The sequence below is a fragment of the Lepisosteus platostomus genome, chromosome 11, assembly GCF_059453375.1.
Source record: "Lepisosteus platostomus isolate fLepPlt1 chromosome 11, fLepPlt1.hap1, whole genome shotgun sequence".
NCBI lineage: Eukaryota > Metazoa > Chordata > Actinopteri > Semionotiformes > Lepisosteidae > Lepisosteus > Lepisosteus platostomus.
Genome location: NC_142621.1, coordinates 10125411 through 10147296, shown reverse-complemented (window position 1 = coordinate 10147296; position 21886 = coordinate 10125411). Strand labels below are relative to the sequence as shown.

The window sequence follows — 21886 nt, the reverse complement described above, 5'->3', positions numbered from 1 at the left end:
CAACGGAAATAGACCAGTGCTACAGTGCTACTGTATGTAAAGATATTCTCATTAATGGGGAGATTCAAATCTAGTAGTATTACAAACTGTATTTGAATCACACCTATTCAACAACTAAAATCTGGTTATTGTGAGTGAGAGCAAGATTATTTGGCCACCGTTCTGACCTGAAATAAAATATTTGTAGCTCTTTATTTAGTTCATTATTAGAGTAATTTAAGCTTGCTGTGTAATGAATCATTTTCGATCTAATGGTCAATTCAGTGGTTGAAATCATTTTTATGATATGAAATGCACTCTTACGTTTTTATTCTGATTCGCTTGTGTGATTCACAGAAGATTCTGGCTTCTTTGTGACTTTATAGACAGTAAATGTACATGAATGAATGATTACACAATGAAATTCCTGTTTTTCATTTAAGCTGATGTCACACACTTAATACTCATGTTTTTTTTAACAACTAGCCATTCAAAATTTTCACCATGTTGTTACGTTTGGGAACCTTGTCCATGTGCATTACACAGTCCAATATTATGAACTCCAGAAATAATCTGAATGTTGGCCATGTTTATGACAGATAGCCAATGAATATAAAAACGATCTATATGTCATTTACTTAATAAATATTAGACTTTTAAGTGGGTATTATCACCTTTACCTAGCATATCAAAGTGATTTTCAAGTAAGGAGCTACTTACAGAAACACAATTAAAACATTATGTTTCCATATGTTTCTTCACATAACCCTTAACAAACTTTAAACATTGATCATTTCAGGGTGACATACAACAGCTGCTGATTGTGGCTGATCCCAGAGCAGCTTATGACTACTGTGAACACTACAGCCCAGACTGTGAAACTCCTCATCCCAATGCTCCCCAGGCTCAGGAACCCCAGGTGGAGGAAGAGGTCAGTATCTAACTAAGGTGTTTACTTAAGGGAAGAGTCTCAGGAAAGACCACTGCTGTCTTTTAAAAGGTACTCCATCCAGTAAAGCAATAAAATTAAAACAGTCATAACATGTAAATAAGCTAATTGTCTGCTTTTCATTCTATTATGATTTCTGTGTTTATTGTTGAACAAATAATTTCATTCACATGACACTGACTCATATAATCTTCTTAAATTGGTGTTTTTTTGTTATCAAACTGTTTCAGAAAAAAGACCTCTCAAAGCAGGTTGCCAAGATTCATATAATGAAACAAATAGCATTGCACAGGGAGACTAAAGAAGTGTTATGAACTCAGTCATGTGTGCCTTTGATGTACTTCCCAGAGATGTTTCTACATCAACAAAGTTAATTTTTTAACTCTAAAATATTATTTTTTTCCTTTCTCAGTACAGATTATATGGCAAATCTACAGACAATAAACAGACAAGAATAAATACACATCATATTACAATAACACATTAAAAAAGCAAAACCAGAGTTATTAATACTTGTCTTGATTGATTTCTGGAAACATACTGTATAAATAAAATATTCTACTGCATTAAAGCAAATGTATTGCAAAAAAGCAAAAGTTTTCGCTTGACAATTTCATAAAAACATCTGTTTGTTCATAGTAACAATTATAGAAACAATGTTAATAGTGTTTGATTTTCCATCATGGAATCTTGGAACTTGATTCTTCAAAACAAATGTGTTGCCATTCCCTATATTAAATTGAGCGTTTTAAAGTTCATATCAAAGCCAAAGTTAGTGTTAATTCACTAACCTCTGAATGAATCAAAAGATCAGTTTGTGCTTGTGCATTTGCTTGATTGCATTCAGAATGGCTTTTTTTAAAGAGTACATTTTAAAGGGTGTAATGTGACAAAATGCAAAATATACAATCAAGAGAATCTAAGAGAGTAACCTGTTTTACCATTATAAGAAGTATTGTCTTGTCTTGTGAGATTCTAGATTTTTGTGAATTTTTTTCCAACATATTGTAGTGTTCTGTTGCGATTTTCCAGTGGTATTTCACTAACTGATGAGATCACAGTGGAAACATTTCCTTGCCATGAAGACAGAGCCCATTTTCTTCTTGCTAGTGATTTATTCCGTTAATGACTTTTGCAGATTGTCCGTTACACAGAAGGAAATTGTAGACGCATAATCTTTAGAGCTCCTACACAGCCAGCTTGAATTGGCTTCAATTAGTAGATAGTTTCCTTAACTTAAAAAAAGGAATATCTTAAAATGATTAATTTATTAAATAATTAAATTATTTTTGTCATGCCTTATTTAGATATCTGCTTAAAAATAAACATTTAAAACCAATGAGTTAAATAAATATCGATTTCTTGTCCCGTGCTATTATTTCTTGGAATTTGTTGGCAAAATGATCTCCAAAACAAAGGAATTCATTGCAATCTTCAGTACATTTTATCTGCATACAACACTGTTGTTCAATGATTCGTATAATGGTATTTTTTAAAACACGGAGCCATTTTTACAAGTTGTTATCGTTTTCTGACTTTAGTTTTGCGTTTGATGATGTGATACAGTACACCACCACATGCTAGACTGACCCTTGTTAGCATGTGTCAGCACAAGTGTTTTTATTTAATTTTTGGTTTGTCATTTTTTATTCCACCAGCAGACCTTCTATATTTCATTCAGATATTCAGCTCCTCTCCACAAACGCTTTTGGCTTCACTCACACTGTAACATAAATTTACTCGCTGCCTTCTGTTTGTTTTGTTTTTTTTCTCCAATACAGCCTTTTGTGGCTTGAGGAAAGCAGCCAACTCATCAGCTTTTAAGTTGTTTTATTAGCTGAGCAGCTGTATTGGGACTAACATTTATCCCTTTTGATGGATGTAGAGATATCAGGGTTTTATTGCCTGTAAACATCATTCTCAATTATTTTAACTGCTGATTATCCAAAACTATTCAATTCTGTAGTTCAGACAAGCCCTGCATCAGTAAATGGGATTGCAGTATCCTTGGTTTCACCCCACTTGGCCACAGGGGTAACCCCTTCTTAGACAACTAAGGTGTCCATCCCCCACAAGTAAAGTGACCCAAGAGCTGCTGCATAGGCATAGAATGGGGATCGTGGAGGTTTGCTGAGCATTGATCACCGGGGAGGAAAGTCTGACTCACATTTATAGTGATGTGGTCACAGGTGATTGGCAGGAAAAGGAGGCTGCTCTTTCCTCCGAACATTTGTTATTAACTACATTAACAGGTCTAGCTGTAGAATTTAATCACCTAAGAATTTAAGAATCCATTTTTATATTAAAGCTATTCACTGGATAGGAAAATCAATTTGTCATAAAAAAACAACTGGTTTAATATGTCACTTAAAAGCAAATTCAGCAATTTGAAGTGAAAGACAAAAAATCATAATCCAATTGACCATTGTTGTGAGATCATAAAATGTGCTCCATTAGTTAATATGTACAGTTTGCATTGCATTTTAGCCTTAGAAAGTACAATTACTCTTTGACCATAATATGGCCACCAAAGTGTTATAAAAGTCCTTAGTTGGCTCAGATTATTAGTTTCGGTATACAGTATGCTGTAGAAAATGCAAATAACAAAACTCATTGCCACATTGGCAAAACTGCTTATCTTCTGTGTTCCAAGATTGTCTGGTATTATTTCTGTTTGAAGTAGAAGAAACAGAAATAACAAAATAGACAAGAAGGTTTAAATGCTTTACTACTGTGTTTAACCCTTATTGCCATGACAACAACAGCTTGATTTGTGCAAGGGACAGCCCCTCTCTAAATAAAACTAATGCTTAAGGACACATTCATTGTTGTAGTTTTGTTTTTGTTTGGAACATTAGTTCAATCTTAAGACAAGTCTAATAAACCTTTTTATGCTTAGTTTAGCCATAAAGCTATGCCACAAGACAAATAAAATAAAAGTACTATGGGATTATTGTGATGAAATCCAACATTTCTATTTTAGAGCCTTTAAAAACTCAACAGATGGAATTGATTCCAGCACTTAGTTGTGGTATTTTAAAAACCTCTCTGTATATAGTGGTACACAAAAGTGTTATTTAATTGTCTCAAAGACTACTAGTACTGATTTATTTTATCTTACTTAAATGTAAATATATAATATACATTAATATGCAGTTCATTAAAGGCAAAGCTGGCATTGCTGGCAGTAATCTGAGTTTAAGAAAGCAGGGTCTATCCCATTTCTCTGATCTGTCAATTGTATCATTACTATAAGACAATTTTCCATTTTCATTATGTGGCTTTCATCAAAAATAATATGTTAATGAAACCTGTCTGTACAGTATACTGCATATACTGTAAATATATATATATTCAAATATATTTAAAATTGGTTCTTAAATCCCCATAGGAAGCAATGGAGATTTAGCTACCTAATGTTCTGATCACAAGGATCAATGTCATTTTTTTATATTTTCCTCTTTCAGTGGATTTTCTAGTTATACTTTCAAGCCACTGTATTTAATATGATAAAGTGATACAAAGGCAGATAAAAACCTGCAGTTTTCAGTGAAAAACGAAAATAAGCATTTGGAACAAGAAAAGCTATAAACATGCCATAGATCTGATTGATAGAGTAAAGCAAGGCAAAATGGAAACATGCACAGAACAAGGTGCATAGTGCTTTCTTAAACAAGGAGATTTGAATTAAAGCAAGGAGATTTGAACCGTATGAACTTGCTGTATTATTGATGACTAAAAACTGTCCTCAAAAACAAGCAAAGTGTTTAACAACTAACAGCACGTCAAAATGTCTGACAACGGGTACTGACGACAATACAGTATGTCACAACTGTTGTGAATATGACATGTTTGACCACCTTTTCCTCAAAAAAGGTTTTTTAAAATTTGCTTTTCCTAACATTTCTGTGCTTGGATTTTTCCTTTTGCGATCTAGTACACTACTACTGATGACTTAGTAGATTACAGTGAATTCTATGACTATGGTGGAGAGTTATATGAAACTGAGACCCCCCCAACTGAAGAGACTTATACGCAACCAAAGGTAAAAATAAACACTGGCCTGTTTGTCCTGTGGTGTCTCGCTGTCACTCATTGTGTGAACCCCCCTCCAAGAACACCGCCACTGTGTGTGGTCTTTTCGTGTCTTCTGTCCATCGCCCTTGCTTTACGTCATGCTGAGCCTCTCTCATTTTCTGACTGAAAACAGTTCGAATTTCTCTTTCAGGTCAGAAATACCTGGAAGGTAGAGGTGCTGTTTATTCATGTGCTCTAACATTTCCCTCGATACGTGCTGCTTCTCCCATTTTTCTTTCTTCCTCATTTATGTTTATTTCCATTCCATCTTTCGCCCACGTTTTTTCAGAAAAAGAAACCAAATTCCTTCAGCAAAAAGAAGAGAACGGCAAAGCCCAATAAAACTAAGGACAAACCCCTAAAGGTCACAACCAAAAAATCTGAAAAATTAGCCGCTAAGAAGAAGAAAGTGATGCCTGCAACCCCAGCAAGATCATCAGTCATACTAGGGGTAATGATAGATCAGACAATCAAGATCTTCTTATGGCCAAGATGGGAAGATCTCTGATAATAGACTAAACTCTGCCTAACCCCCTTAGATACACACAACCCTAGATGACACTAGAGCCTGGCAAATAACCGGAGTTCCTCTTACATATGCTTTTTCTATTTTAATTCTTCCTTTTGTTATTTTGTTTTCTTTTTCTTTCAATGTGACATGAATTCAGCTAAACAATGTAGATGAAGATTACTATACACCTGACAATGACTTCGGAACTGTAGAAGGTTTTCAAACTCAATCTCCCACTGAATCAACTGGACCAAACGAGGTAAATATTCAACTTTTTTTTTTATTAAACTGGGCAGTGCTTGAAAAGTTAACCCGACCCAGGCTGTAAGAATCCCCTCTAAGAAGACGTAAGACCGAGGAAGTTGACGGTATGAAAAGACAAAAACAAAACAATTCAATGTAATTGTTCTGTGCTGAGTAAGAAGATGACTCCAGCAGTGGAGCTTTTTTACAGTGAGTGCTACAAGACATAAAGCTAAGAAATGCATTGCTGAATGGTTAGACAGGACATCTTGTTTTGAGACAATCCAGGAATTAATTCAAATTCGACTTTACCTGTGTAATGGGTAATCCTCACAACTAAATTCATATTTTGGCTAAGAGCACTGTAATATGACAAATACAGGAATGTAATATTTTCAAGAAACTGGCTATAAAAACACATACATTAAAATTCAGGAGACACTATTCATTAAAGATATTCTTTATAAAAAGATATTATGAATTGTACAGAATGGTGTAAAAGAGCTTCCTAAATACATTTTCTAGCTTTATGTTTTTTATGTTAATGATGGGTAAGGCTGTATTAGGTATTTAGTATTTTATACAGTAAGTTTTTGATCTGAAATGTATGTTTTAATTACAGAAACCATATTAATAGGACGTCTTAAATACAGCTTAATAATTATTATTGTCCTTGTAAAGTCTGTAATGAACAGCTTGGGTAGATGTTCTAAAGAAAACAGTCTTGGAGACAAATGTTAGAAGATCACCTCAGCAGGCAAACTGATGTATCTGACCACCCTGTAAGCTTATATACAGAGAAAACATGTCAAAAAACAATATTTCATAGCACAGATGGAGACCTCTGGTGGCAAAAAGCATCAGGGTTTGGGAATTCATTGCTCTGCTCTTTTAAACAGTGATTAAGTACATTTGGAATTGTCCTGAATAATAAAAGGAAAAAGAGTTCTGTACACATATCCTGTTCATGAACTGCCAAACAAGATACAACTTTACAACATTCTCTCCCAACATTAAAACGGATATAGCACTGTATCTGTAACTTCCAAAAGTTACAGTTCCATTTTTTGTTCTGTTTTTCTCTTTTTGACTTTCTAGTTAAGTTACAGCCTTACCTATGATTCACAATATCAATAACAGACAAAGCTCTTTAGAAGTAATTAGAATTTGTAAGTATGATCAAGACTACCTAGAGCTGAAGTCTGCCTTCAATTTAAATAATGCTTTAGATGCATTTTAATGCTTATTTATATCTTGTAAGTATACTGAAATGAGTTGATCAAATATTAGTTACTATTAGTTTTTAACTAAACTTTGATCAGTGCATTTCAGGCACCCTTTCTGAAACTAGAGGTCAATCAACATGCATTTTTTCTAACTCAAGCTGCAAGGATGTAATGTGACTGTTGTTTTTAGGCAATGGTACAATACAGAACTGTGAACATTCTCTTTCAGGTTCTGGACAAGAGTATGTTCCTTTGAAGAGCTTTTTTAAAAAAATGCACCATTTTTTCTCTTTCTCTGTGATTGTTCAGACTAGCTTTGTGTATTGCATCTGGTGTAGGCAAGTCAATAGAGAGGTCAAAAATAACATTACCTCTGACCCTTGAGATGCACTAAACTTCAGTAATCTGTTGATTTATTAGTGTGGGAATGTGGCAGAAGTAGAATACTGCACCAAACCTACTTGAAACCTTATAAGGTTATCATGCTTTAGAGTTAAATATGCTTTGTTGTCCCGCTATAATTTAGTAAATTTATTAAACATTTTATCAGAATATATACATATTGAGTTGAAAAAAGTATGACACATAGTCCACTTAGAAATTACTAGTTAAATTCAGTGCAATTTATATGCTGAGCATTTTGAAATATGCCAGTTTTGTATTTTGTAAAGAAATTCTTACCTGATGGAATTTAATGAATAATTTGTACCGCATTGGCAATAGCCTGATATTTCACTTTTTGTTTTGAATTCAATCGAAGCAAAATGTAATATTTAGATGAACAGAATGATTTTTTTTAACACGGTTTCAAAAATATTGCAATCAAGTAAAGGAGTAGTAATAAGTAGTAAATAGTTACAATAGTTTCTGCACTGTGAAAGGTTATGCATGCTATTTTAAATAAGCGTGAAATATTTTATGCACATCATTTGCTAATATCTTACCTTATTCCTATCACTGTGTGAACTATGAGGAAAACAGGTTCAGTTGTTTAATTAATACCAAGATAAATGCAAGATAAAAGCAAAACCCAAAATAATTTATTCCATACCCTTGATCATTAGGGATGCCAAATTAAAGGGGTAATATTCCTTCAGTTTTGCAGCAATTGGTGATTCCTCTTTGAAAAAATGGTGCCTTATGAAGTTACCATGTGCAATGAATTAAATTGCACAGGAGTAACACATGTTGCTACTAAACAGCAACATGCCATTGTGATTATAGCAAAACTATTGCACATTCGATTAAGAAGTAACTGCTCTACATCAAAATTAAGGTGTTACTGTTCTGCAGTCATGAATTTGTTTATGCAGACTTTCTTAATTTGCAAAGCTTTGTTTGAATAGTGAATGCTCTAACTGCTTAACTAACAAACATATTCCTTCCATTGTGATACCATCTGCTACATTGCTTGGAATAGAATAAGGCTGTTGAAGAGGAATATTTTGACGCATATGTAACTGGAGTGGAGAATGGTCTGGAGCCAAATATCACGGAGGAAACGGTGGAAATCAAGGGGACAGTGGATCCAGGTGCCAGTGAATATGAGTTTAAGGAGTATGACCTTAAAGAATATGATCTTAAAGAAACTGAAAAAAACTATGATGGGTACTATGATGAATATGAGACAGTACCTACTGTTGATGAGAAGGATACCTTTGGGCCAGGTGTTCCTGCAGAGACTGGCGTCACAGAAAGCAACGTAAGTTTTTTTCCAATCCTGCACTACTGGGTGTAACTGTTTGCATTATAAAGTAAGGATTCTAACCTCAAAATGTAGAACTCAGACACTAGCAAAACACAATGACTTCTTTAGTTTCACCTTTTTGTTTATGATGTTTGCATTTCCATGGAGATAAAATATCAGAATGATATTGGGGCCACATAATTCAGACCCACAGACTGGCTTATTGTTTCTGAGAAATCTTTATTTCAATCCGTGAACACTTCAGTAAATGTGACAATAGACATTTGTATATTTTTAACACATTTTTATATCATTAAAATAGAATATTGTGAAATGAAGGAAGCTGTTCATTTTCTAATTTTATTAAAACTTCATAAATGCATTTTTGAACAATATGACAAAAATGATACACAAGCACAAAATGTAGAATAAATTGGAACTGCTTGAAACTTGTTGTCTTCACAAAGCAGATACAGTAAAATTGTAGCATTATGCTAATTTAGCATTAGTTGGAAAACAATGTTATTATGTAACAATTTTTTAATGCACAAACCTCTATGATGACAAGTCATGATGCTTTCTATTGAAGTTGCACAAGTACTTCCGAACAAAATTAATTATGAAAAACAAAGCATGAATAGAGAAAAGGACAGCCAAATGTTATTCAGACCTTGGATAATATCATATAATCAATGTCATTTCCATTATTGTAAATGTATCACAACATTTGGCAAATGTCATGGAGACATTACTGTTAATTTAAACCTTGCTGAAAATGCACTCCTCCCTCTACACTTCATCCTGAAGTTTTCAAGAGCATTTTGTCAAGTGTTTGTTTCACATATGGCTTCAGGGCAGATCACCTATTCCACATTAAAGATCCAGCTGTCAGTGACATACACACCCTCCCACAGAGGCTTATAAAATGCTGCAATATTTTAGTATGTTTTCATACCTTTTTTTGTGGAAACTGCTTATGTTCCATCTATCTGTACTCAAAACTCAAAGTTGTTGATAACATTGACAGTGGGCAAATTTTGTCTTATTTTACTGTGATCATTATAAAATATTCAGTATGGGAGATTAGACCATATCATATTCATATCTGTTATACACTAGGCTTTGATGATTTAAAGCTCTCTAGCCATATTCTGTTGCACTTTGCAAGACTTTTGGGATGATGTAAATACCACTTAAGGTGGGATGAGTTATCTTGCCGGTCTTGGGTTTTCAACATTCAACAAAAAAGATCTTGAAGACTCAGTAGCTTCATTCCTAAATATCACTCATGTGAGATGATTGTAGATATACAGTAACATAAGCTCTGAAGTTGACAGCTCCCGCTCAAGTTTTGTTCCTGTTACCTTGTACTTCATTCTTTCAGGGTGGTTTTCACATGGTCTGACATTGTTAGCTGTTACAGACAAGTTATTATCACTTTAAACAGGCTGGTTATTAATATCTTGACAGAATGCAATAATGTAATAAAAGGAATGCATATAACAAATATCTGCTGAACTACTGAACATTGAAAACGCTTATGAATAAAATGGAACAAAATGTATATGCATTTATATTTTCACTACAGTTATTGAAAAGTGACATTATGAACACACTGTACCACTACTTATTCTGAGACTGCATAAAAATAATATTAGAATTATAATCTTGAGGTTCTGTTTCAGTTTTACATTCTCTGGTAACTTAATACAATGACAAATAATAAATGCTTGTAGTCTAATTGGGTAAGCAACTCACTACCTTAGCTACCTTTGTCTGTCTCTTCTTCTGTCAGCCTGTCTCTTTCTCTATTATATCTTCTAACACTGTAATTATACGCATATTATATGTACACATAGAAAATCAATATTTTAATAAGCATATTAATTTCTCCTTGATGTGCTGAATGTAGACAATCTGTCATTGACATATTTGTAGGTAAATGGCGGAGGGTATTATGGAGAAAAAGGAGAGAAAGGTGAACCAGCAGTCATTGAGCCTGTAAGTTTTTTCTTTTTTGTAAGCTGTATTTCAGATATAAAATGTTAGAAATCTGTATTACCTGTGCAATAAAATGTTTAAGGCATAGTAATGTGAACCTTTACTTCAATTTACGTACTTTGTGTTTTGTATTACTCTGTCACACAGAGAGGGAGAGAGCAAGCACATTTTAAGGGGGTTTAGTTACTGGTTTAAACCCTGTATTTGATTCTTTTATGTGCACACTCCATGTAATACTTTCCAGTGATTTATAACTTACTGTAAATACTATTATGTCTTAAAGGGAATGCTTATAGAAGGACCCCCAGGATTAGAAGGCCCTGCTGTGAGTATCAAATTTGTTTAAACATTTATTACCAAAAAATGCATCTACCATTTTGTATATTTTAAAATGATTAAAAAAAAATATTTGGAGGAGAGCTTTCTCCTTGGTCTGCATTTCAAGCAGAGCGGAGACAGTAAGACAATGCTTTGCCATGCTTGTTTGTGCCATCGTGTTTTGCGTAGAGCGTGTTTTTTATTTGTTCATGCAGGGATTTGATTTTTGTTCTGTTTTCTCAGGGTCTTCCAGGCCCCCCAGGTCTACAAGGTCCTCCTGGCCCTTCCGGAGATCCTGGTGAGAGGGTAAGAATTCCAATGAGAATCACAAACTCTGACAAGTCCTCAGTAAGACCTAATGGAGGTCCTTATCTAATGCATCACTTCCTCTCATTTGATAGTACTGTGAATATTGTTTTAATGTTGCTGAATTGTGTCTGCAGGAAAGTAATGCATTAATTATGCTGGCTCATTATTAATAAATAGAATAATAACAATATAGCAGTTTATTAATGCCCATTAAAGCTTACTACGTGATATACCTTATGTCAGTTGAAATACGTTATAAAAAACATAAATGTTTCTAATGAAAAATCAGTGAGTATACTGATACATGTAATATTTTGTGTATTGATCAGCTGACCCACTGTAATGATCTTGCCTAGTTATTTTACATTTTGTGTCATACCGTTCGAAACTGTGAACTACTTTATGGTAGACTTGTGCATCGGTCATTTTACATTATTTCTATTCTCTTTCATTAATATATAAAAGCCATGCAGCTCAAAAAGCAATAGTTAAAAACCACTATATGGCAAATCATTCCACAAGTAAGCTTAACAGACATCTTCAGACAGCTAAGTACAGTGTGACATGGAAAATGTTCTTATAATTCAAGGAATAATTGAAAAAATGAAATACACTTAAGGGCAGTGAGAAATAGGATATTGTAAATATTGTTTTGATTTTCCTTGTACTGATTTCTTGGAAGTTACTGGTTTTCTCTGCTTATTATTGAGCTCATTCACTCACATGACAGTCTCAATGGCCAGATATGCTCATTAAAAATGTTAAATTCCTGGAAACATTTATTCTATGAATGTTGAAGGGCCTTGAAATGTTTATAGTTGATTGTTTGTGAGCATAAGTGTTACTAAAAGCTGGATTACTGTTTGTTTTCAAAACTTCAGTTATTCATTCATCTCTGGTGGCTTACCCATTTAAAAAGAGTACACTCGGGACCAACAAGAAATCAGATCTTCTTGTACACCAGCTTTTTTGTGCACACAAACATACATTTTCGTTCTCGGTCATATGAACACAAAATGCAATTACATTGTTTAAAGTGAGCATTTTATGCTTACAGCAATCGCAAGGAAGTAACATCATATTTTAAAATACAACAATTTCACTCTTTTTCGGGGTCAGGCAGGAAAAAAGTCATGTGCACTAGATGGCGCTGTCTGCAATAAATTCCTGCAGAACAATGACCAATGAAATGAACACTAATACTAGTATTATCTGACCGTAAATGAGGAACAGATGAAAAGCAGTGCTTTGAACATATATGGTAATTCTACTACTTCTATTTACCCAAAACACTATATTATTGTTTTTGCTAAAATATGCATGATATCAGCTTGAACTAATGAAATATGACTAACCAGTTTTTGAAAGGATTATATTATAAATCAGCTCAGTATCATAAATTAAAAGAAATTCCTGGAACTCTGATTAAATCCATTTTGGAGAATATTCTCCATGGAATAAAGTCAGAAACCCTGCAGTATAATACATTTGCGATTTAATTAGGAAATTCTTTATACAAACCTTCGTTGAAGATTTAAAAAAAAGTTCAAAAAGATTTTATCAAGTAGTTATGGTTTGAACAGCATTACTACTTTGCATTAGATATCGCTAGGTTTTTCTGAAAAGTATAACACCTTTTATTCAGTTACTTAGAAAGCAATGGGGATTTAAGCACACCTGTGCTTTGTATATAGGGTCCCTAATGTTTGTCTTGTATTTGGGATGATTTATATTAACAAATTAACATGCATAATTACCATGAACAGCATAGTTTTACCGTTACACTGTTATATTTTCCTCCTTAAATACCCATCCAATAGGATATACAGTACAGGGCTGTGGAATAATTTTAATTCTAAAATAATTTTATATAGGAATAGTTTTTAAATAATTATTCAAGCTGTTATATTAGATCTCGTACAATTAAAGCAAATCCTTTTAAAATCCTCTATAAAGAATTTACATGGTTTCAATTAAATAGTACTTACTGTACAGTAGTAGTCATGTAAATTAATTATCCACCACAAAAGAAACAAAGTTCCTCCAAAGCCCTCCAAAACAAACGTGCCCTAATTTCTTTGGCTTTCTCACTTCTCCAAGGCTTTGAACAGTATGTTTTGGATCAAACTTACTCTTCCATTCTCCAAAAGCCTTTATGGTTATGAACAACACCTTGTATGAAGGATTAGGAAACGTCTAAATTAGATCATTTCTGCTTTAAAATGTTCTGCTTAATAATGTGGATGATTACATGCCTTGACAGTTTAAACATTTCGGAACGCATAATTGTAACAGTCAACATCCTTCTAAAGAAACCAGACTGTTTAAGGACCTAAATACTGAACTCGAATGTTTCTACTGATGAAGTCATTCATTTCCTCTTTGCCCTTTTTTAAGGATATCATGATTTTATAATTATATATTGATTTTTAAAATGGGTAGTGAGCTTTAGCCAAAAGGTACAGTAATATCCCCAGGCTGTGGAGGATGCTTTCTTCAGCATTCTTCTGATACTTTAATGAAAGCATTCCTAACTCTAAGAATATTTGCACGTTCTTTGAGTTACCATGTGTTCTTGCTCTCTCTCCTGATGCATGCCATTGCCTGGCTTCTGTCAATCGTGTCAGCCTTTCAACATGATTTATTGTTTTCTTTGATAGGGTCCTCCAGGCCGAGCCGGTCTCCCAGGTGCTGATGGATTACCTGGGCCTCCAGGTACCATGCTGATGTTGCCAGTAAGTTGTTCATAATTTTTCTTCACTGAACCGTCTCATGTGACATTTGAAAAAAACAATCAGTTTCTCGTAATAAAAACTAGTTCAAATAAAGCACAGAGAAAAGGAAGACCTAATTTTTGTTTTAACAGAGGAGTGCACAAAATATGCTTTTTGGAAATCGTGACAGTGTGTTTCATTTTGAAATGCATGGGAACAGAATTTATGTTGAAAAACGACATTTTCAATGGATCCATTATCAGAAAGCCTGGGAAGGGTTGAGATAACCCAGAACATGGCCCAGAAGCATAGGGCACTAGGTGGGACTGAGAGCCCAAGTCTGCCTTCTCTCTGGATGGGACACCAGTCCAGTAAAGGACTGTGGAGAAAAGGACAATTTATAGCCGATAACCAATGAAAACCTAGCCGGTATATCTTTAAGAGGTGTGAGAAAATGGGAAGACCTCTAGAAAGCCCCTGCAAATGTACAAATGACACACGTGGTGCCCCAGTCCAGAATATCACAGGACCCTGTGAGGAAGCAGTGTAACTGCTGTGCTACCATGCTGACCCGATTTGTGACTCATCCTCTTTCAAAGAACTGTAATGGTCTGCTTAGTATAACCTTAACTGTTATTTTTTGTAGTTTTCCATGAACTATCTCCTCAGGCTCAACAAATGTCTTAAAACCGAAGCCTTAAAAGTCCAGTTAAATGTGAAAATTAGAATCAAGATTGATTTAGCCTTTGTCAAAACAAATCGTCATATGAAGACTCAAACATATGTGTTGATGGATCTTTTTCGAAGGGATGTGAAATACTTGAATAGTACACTATGGAAATCAAAGGATTTGTTCTTCTAGATTTATTTGGTTTATTTTGTTAACAGTTCCGGTTTGGTGGGGATGGTGAGAAAGGACCAGTTGTGTCGGCTCAGGAAGCTCAGGCTCAGGCTATTCTTTCCCAGGCCAGGGTAAGTGCTGCGGAACAGTAGGAAATGACTGCCAAATGGCCTTCCACTTTAGACAGCTGTCTTTGAAGTCCTATATTGTGACTCAGCATGCCTATCTGTTTGGACAGATGCTGAAGATAGTTAAAAATACTGCAGGGGTTCAGCCCCCATACTTTTTCAATGGGACAGGTGTGTGACGTTTAGTAGCATAAAGACAGTCAAGAACTTCTGCGCTGAAATATGACTCACTTTATTTCCGATTCTTCTCTCAGGAAATCCTGACACATGCAGAAAAAAATATTTCAGACAGTGGATTTGCTTTTTCATCAAGATGCTTGTTTTGAATTTTAAATGAAAATTGAAGGAACAACACTGTTCTTGTTAAACATACTGTATGTGTTTCACTGACCTTTTGCGTGCATGATGACCTAATGACCTACAATGTCAAGAGCTTTGGTTAGCTTGAAAGTAACCACTGTGTGGTCAGACATTCTTATTAATGCCAGTCTAAAAATATCTGAAGTAGTATCGCTCTGAAGAGATGCATAATTTCACATTTGTTTAAATATAACCCTCTAGCTTGCCATGAGAGGTCCTCCAGGTCCAATGGGTCTCACAGGAAGGTCTGGTCCTGTGGTAAGTTTCCACTGCTTTATTTTTACCACAAAATGGAATAAAACTCAACACTTTTCCTACCCTAAAATACTGCCTCAAACATAATATCTTGCACAGAGAATGGGTTAAATGTCCTCTAAAACATTTCTGCTAAACAATGTAAAATGGATGAATATGTGTTTGTTTACACTATGATTACAAAATATTATATTGCTTTCAAATTTCACAGTTAATACTGTAACACCAAATTTGAAGAAAGAATATCAGGTTATCAGGTAAAATAATGCAGTCCTTGTAATAATGCACATTGTTTTTCTGGTTCGTGTGAGACCCTAGTATTTGCTTCTACAGAGTAACTCTCACCATAAAAAGCTGGCTGCCTCTATAACTTTGCTATCTTCCCATTTATCTCTTTTCATGGTTTCCATTGCCAGCAGACCAATTTACAGTCATTAACTCTCTGGTGGTTTCAAGACAAGTAAACACTTGTCTTTCCATTGAACAGGAAAGGAAGGCACATCTTTGCCTCAGCACAATTTGCTGAAGGCAATCCTGGACTTTTATCGTGTTGGACAGGGATTTCAATGAAAATTAAATGTCAGTGTTTATGAAGTTATTCTGGATTTACCATATTGTCACTTCTCTCTTTTATATTTAATACAAAACACTTTTACACAGCAGACACATCAGTTGCAGGAATATAAAAAAGTCCTGTTTCTAAGAAAAGGAGTAGTAGACATATCAATACTTTACTCTTAATACTATTGTGAACATAATTTCTTACATAATTCATAAGGTACAGTAGGAATGCATTCTCACAGAAAAAGAAACAACCAGCGGTGGAACAGAAACCAAAGGGTAGAAGTGGAAACTAAGGGGATGTCTATTCAAAACCCTGATTCGATTACACTTTTGTACACAAAGGTTTTTTGGCAGCTTGGTAAAGCTATCCAGACATGTATGCAAATAGAAAGGATGAGAACCTTGAATCACCAGCAACCAGCAACCAAACAGGCTTTATGGCCTAAATGCCTTTAACAGTAAAATAACTTAGCAGACACAGGGCACAATCCTGATGGGTCATTTGCACATTCACTCACATTTGCATACTGGAGGTAATTCAGAAACACCAATTAAACTTAACGGGAAGCATGTTTTTGTGCTATGGGAGGAAACCAAATTACCTTCAGAAAACCCACACAGACATGGCAAGAATATGAAAATTCCACACAGAGGATCAAGGATCCAAGAGCTCTGAGGCAGCAACGATAACCACCACACTGCCCTTAAGTCATTATATAATTCATATGTAGGATACATTTATGCTTTCATATCTTAAATAAGTAGGTGTCAGCTGGCAGAGGAACAATTAAGAGGGCAACCATAGTGCCCTGAGCTATAAGTTATATCTGGTTGTGCTAAAAACACAGAGCATGTTATTTTTTCATTGCTTTGTGTGTAACCTGCTAATTAAGAATGCCAGACTACATTATATGAAGAAAGAAGTGATATATCAAAAAGATCATCAGAGTTTCCATTTAAAAAGCAGCATTCGGCATATTTAAAGTAAGATGGCTGGCAACAAGTTTAAAAATCTATAAATCTGAAATCGTATGCTCTTCGGGAACTTCTGATTATATCAGAGTATGAATTGGCTTTATTTATCTTATAATGTGATGCGAATGGCATTGAATAAAATGTGTAAATGAGCCCCTTTACAACCTCACAAAGTCATTAGTCTTTTCTTAATTTCTGAAATAACTTGATCAATTTAAAACAAAGTGGTGCTAAAGAACGAAACATGACTTCAATGATACATTTAGCTCTATACCCTATGAAATGTTTATTTAGAACTTATATTTTTTGGGGTAGTATTTTTGTTTTACAGAAGTGAAATGTGTAATTAGGCTTATTTGTTAGAATGATAAAAATCAAACCTTAATAAGAAAATGGTTGCTTCGTACAGCTGGCACATGCTGTAACTTGCATTGCCACATTCTGTATGTTTGTTGTACACATCTATATTTACTACACAATTAGTAGGTACAAGTCCATTTATAGTTCTTTACAGTTCTTTTAGCAGATGTTAAAAGCTATTCATTTATCATGTTAATGGCATTAATATCTTTACATGCCAGCTTTATTTCACATTTCCATTTTAATTTCTTGACTTTTCTCTTATCTAGGGTCTTCCTGGGTCTCCTGGTCTCAAAGGTGACGGTGGTGATCCTGGCCCTCAGGTAAGCTGGAAAAAAACAGCACAAGATGCTCCCAGGTTGAAACAAACTCCATGTCAAAGGTGGATCAGTCTTGGAACCTCATCAAAAACACTTTTCAGTTTTTCATGTTGTCAATATAGCCAAATCTTGGTGGATGCCTTCATGCGTTCATCGTATATAAACCTCTTACCATAAAAGTAAATTTTGAGGTTTTAAAACTGGTCCTGATTTGTCTGGACTATATGTCAGGGGATTTACTTGCTCAAAGTCACATTCATAAGTGGTAGCTTCAGCAACACAGTACAAATGTACTTCTTCATTCAGTATTCTTGTTCTCTTTTGCTTGATGACTTCATGACTCATCATCAAACAATATTATATACTATAATACTTTCCTAGTTAATACATGCTTATACTCTTTTATACATGAAGGAGAGCTTTAGTGCTTATATTCTTGTAAAGTCTTAAGAGTTCCATTATTGTAACTATGTTTTACCATCTGTAACATCATGGGAGTGAAAAGCTCAATATCTCCTCATTAAAGATTTTTATTTGTAGTCTTCTTAATTCTTTTGGTACCATTCTTGAAAACTATGGTGTATATAAAATAATGACAACCATAGCCACATACTATAAATTGTTTATTAAGGTATTTTATTCAGGCAGGGGATATCTCACTTTAAAGCAACATTTCTGTTCAAACCTGGGTTGTGTCACTGGGATTTCTTAAACACTAACTCCCAACTGGCAAAGCACAGCCAGGATAGGGGCTGGAATTATTTGGCCAGAGTTTTTTCATGTTTGTGGCAAACAGTGACTCTTGTGACTAATGTTGCAATTACACAACATCCAAATATAAAATCAATGTACAATAGAAATGTACAGTAGACTGCTATTGATATGCTCCAGAGTAGTATCGGCTACTTGCTCAGTATGGTCCTGATTCCAATTGAACAGAAATAACCCTGATTTACCCAATAGTGTTCATCTGAGATTCATCACCTATAGTAAGGGCTGATGGCCTTGCCTATGTTTGAACATTAATCATGAGGAATATATTTATCTTCAGTCTGACATCATATTCACCATACACTGTAGTATTTAATGCCTGTTTTGCTGAGCTGAACAAGAAACAAATCTCAAAACTCCTCACAATGTATCTGGTGCTAGCTACAATACAATTAAATATTTCTTGTTAAATGTAAATGGGTGTTGTCCAATATTTTGTTCTCCCCTGTGACCCTCCACATACATTAAGTGACATCATGTGCCACAGCTATGCCAGTAGACAAAGGATATGGAGCTCCCCACATACGTGTTGTTACTGTCTTCTAGAGGAGGACAGACCATACCTTACTTTCACCAGTAATCCCTCTAACCCTGTTGTCAATCAAATGAAAGTTCCACAGTGGATGTCTCTAGTGTCATCAGTTCTCCCCCCTATAGAACAACAGCTGATCATGACTCTCCAAGGCATTGCATTCTTATAGTGCAACTGGATTTAACTTTGAACATATTGGTGGCACAAAATGTGCAATTCAGTGTTATTTAGGCTTTTACATACAGTATACCAAACCAATACTGATATCTTGCAAAATTGGACTCCACCTGGACAATTACTTTATGGCTTCATAACAGAAAACATAATGCATTCACATAAACTCTGAACTGGTGGGTTTTGCAGTATGCCAAGTGGATTGCTTCATTCCTTTTGGATAATTCAATCCAAAGCTTTCACTTTTTACTTTTTAATACAGTGTTTTCTGTCTCATGTAACTAATGCAATCACTAAAAAAGCCTTCTCGCAAACAAGAACGTTTTCAGGCTAGGTTTCAGAGGTTTGGATAATAGCGACCAAAAGCCCTGTTACCTATGAAGTGTAGCCAACCAGTGGGATCACAGTGAATTTACAACATGTATGGTCACTTGTTTTATTAAGCGCCACCTTGGGGCCACCTTGTTGTGAAAGCTGCTATATAAAAATAAATTGAATTAAATTTAGAGTAATGAGCAGTAAACACATAACTTATCATCTACAGTAGATACTGGGGAACCTAACTATGTAGAACCTTAAATGTAAGCAGGAGGTTTTTAACATTTACTCCAATCCTGACGGAAAGCTAGTAAAAAGACTCCAAGACAGGAGTGACATGATCTTGCGTCATCTAGTCAGGATTCCTGCCTTCGAGTTCTAAATGTATTGTAACTTAAATGCATTTTCTTTATAGAAGGGGACCCACTTCATCTACCATTGAAGTGTAGCATCTACCTGGATGACAAGTGGCAGCAATTAATTACCAGCAGGTGATTTATCTATTTGCTTTTTTTAGGGCCCAAGGGGTGTTCAAGGTCCCCCAGGTCCAGTGGGAAAATCTGGCAAGAGGGTAAGTCCAGACGTTTTTGGAAATAAGAGTGCTTTTTACCACGCTGTTGCGCTGATGTATTAAAAAAGTCACTTTAGCATAATTAAACCTGAAAGTAAAAGTAGCATTATTTTCTATATCCACAGTTTCACACAAATGAGATTATTTAATATACATTTTAAAGTTGATAATACCACTGCTATTTGCAAAATATAACTTCTTGATGGTTGTACACTTACTATATAATTGTGTCGCTTTAATCAGTGAAATTGGAAATGTGTTGATATTTTGCATAGATGCCAAAAGTGTCATGCCATTTTGTACCATACGTACATGAATAGGTTTGTTTAAGGGCGTAAAGTTGGCCAAATACAGCTTAAAGTTCTAAGTTAATGTATTAATTTGATGTACGAAATCGTTTTTTAAGGGCCGGGCGGGTGCTGATGGAGCCAGAGGAATGCCAGGTGAATCAGGGTCCAAGGTGCGTCATATTGGTTGTTTTATTTCCCTTTTTAGAAGTATGAGTTACAATTGTTAATTATAGCAAATTTACCATAACCCACACTATGATAGGCAGAATGGGGGTTAATAGGTGGGCAATACGTTATTGTGACTGTATTGTAGGTGTCTAAAAATACACAATGATTTCCAACTTTTAACAACTTTAACTCAGTAAGAAATCAAGAGCTATAAAACCCTCAGACAGCATTTGCATTTTATTAAAAACATAAATGAAAAGCAAAACTTTTCTTTGTTCTAAACATATTGAAGAAGTTTAAATGAAATGCAGCTTAAAAGAGTATTCACACTTCATAGCATAATATTTACTTTTTTACAGGGAGACAGAGGTTTTGATGGACTTCCAGGTCTGCCTGGAGAGAAGGGTCATAGAGTAAGTGTTGATGAATAATTTCAGCATTCATGTGATTTAAGGTTTACCATTATTATGTGCTGCCTTCGTGTCCAGGAATCACTGAGAAAAGCTTTGTTGTCAAAGAAAATATTGTATTTATTGTTTATTGTTAGCTTTTGTTCTTATGAAATGATGCAAATCCTCAAATTAATGTGACGATCCATTCTTCTAGTAGAGTAAGTTAATTTTCTAATTATTGTATGTAAGTATGACCAGCACAAAATATGGATTATTTACTGGATAAAGGTGCTGTGTTCTTGGTTTCTTTTGATGATTTGTAGGTGGTTAAATGATTTAAGGAAGTTTACAAAACAATTGTGTATGTTATAGTACATTACATGAATTTTTGCCCATCATATTGACTTATTTATCTTACATTTGGGATGAATTTAGCTTGGAAAATGGATTTCAGGTATACATTTTATTTTTTAAAAGCAGCTTAATCATACTCTCACATAAATTAAAAAGTGCAACTTTCAGTCAAATCAATACTTGACTTGATTGAGTTAGAACAAAAAGAGCAGAATGGACTAAAATCCTTTTAAAGTAAAATATGCATATATTTTAAATCCATTAATGTTTAAATATAGGTCCTTTTAGAACTTGCAGTCTGTTGGAAAGGATAAGTGTATCACTGTAACATTCTCTTTGGATGACAGCACTCTTTCTATTTGAACAGCAAGGATGAAATAACCAAAACTATTTTGTGGACTAAATAAATTTACAGTGCTGAAAAACTCTCATGTGTATTCTTACATGAGCTCTACATTCCAAATTGGGACTTGGAGAACAAAATGACTTCTGTTTTACT

General features: G+C 34.6%; 1 protein-coding gene across 8 annotated transcripts in view; it reads left to right on the top strand.

The window, feature by feature from the left end:
* col11a1a (collagen, type XI, alpha 1a) overlaps positions 1-21886 on the top strand; it is a 106652-nt gene that overhangs the window by 22392 nt on the left and 62374 nt on the right. Inside the window, exons 5-19 of one of the 8 annotated variants that reach the window (XM_088598363.1) lie at positions 779-910; positions 4866-4973; positions 5295-5456; positions 5674-5775; positions 8406-8687; positions 10611-10673; positions 10957-10998; positions 11235-11297; positions 13961-14035; positions 14903-14986; positions 15545-15601; positions 17767-17820; positions 20130-20183; positions 20590-20643; positions 21001-21054. In XM_088598363.1, coding sequence (XP_088454489.1) covers positions 779-910; positions 4866-4973; positions 5295-5456; positions 5674-5775; positions 8406-8687; positions 10611-10673; positions 10957-10998; positions 11235-11297; positions 13961-14035; positions 14903-14986; positions 15545-15601; positions 17767-17820; positions 20130-20183; positions 20590-20643; positions 21001-21054 — 1386 coding nt within the window. The remainder of the gene's footprint in view (positions 1-778; positions 911-4865; positions 4974-5294; positions 5457-5673; positions 5776-8405; positions 8688-10610; positions 10674-10956; positions 10999-11234; positions 11298-13960; positions 14036-14902; positions 14987-15544; positions 15602-17766; positions 17821-20129; positions 20184-20589; positions 20644-21000; positions 21055-21886) is intronic. The other 7 variants (XM_088598356.1, XM_088598357.1, XM_088598359.1 and 4 more) reach the window with 7 other exon arrangements.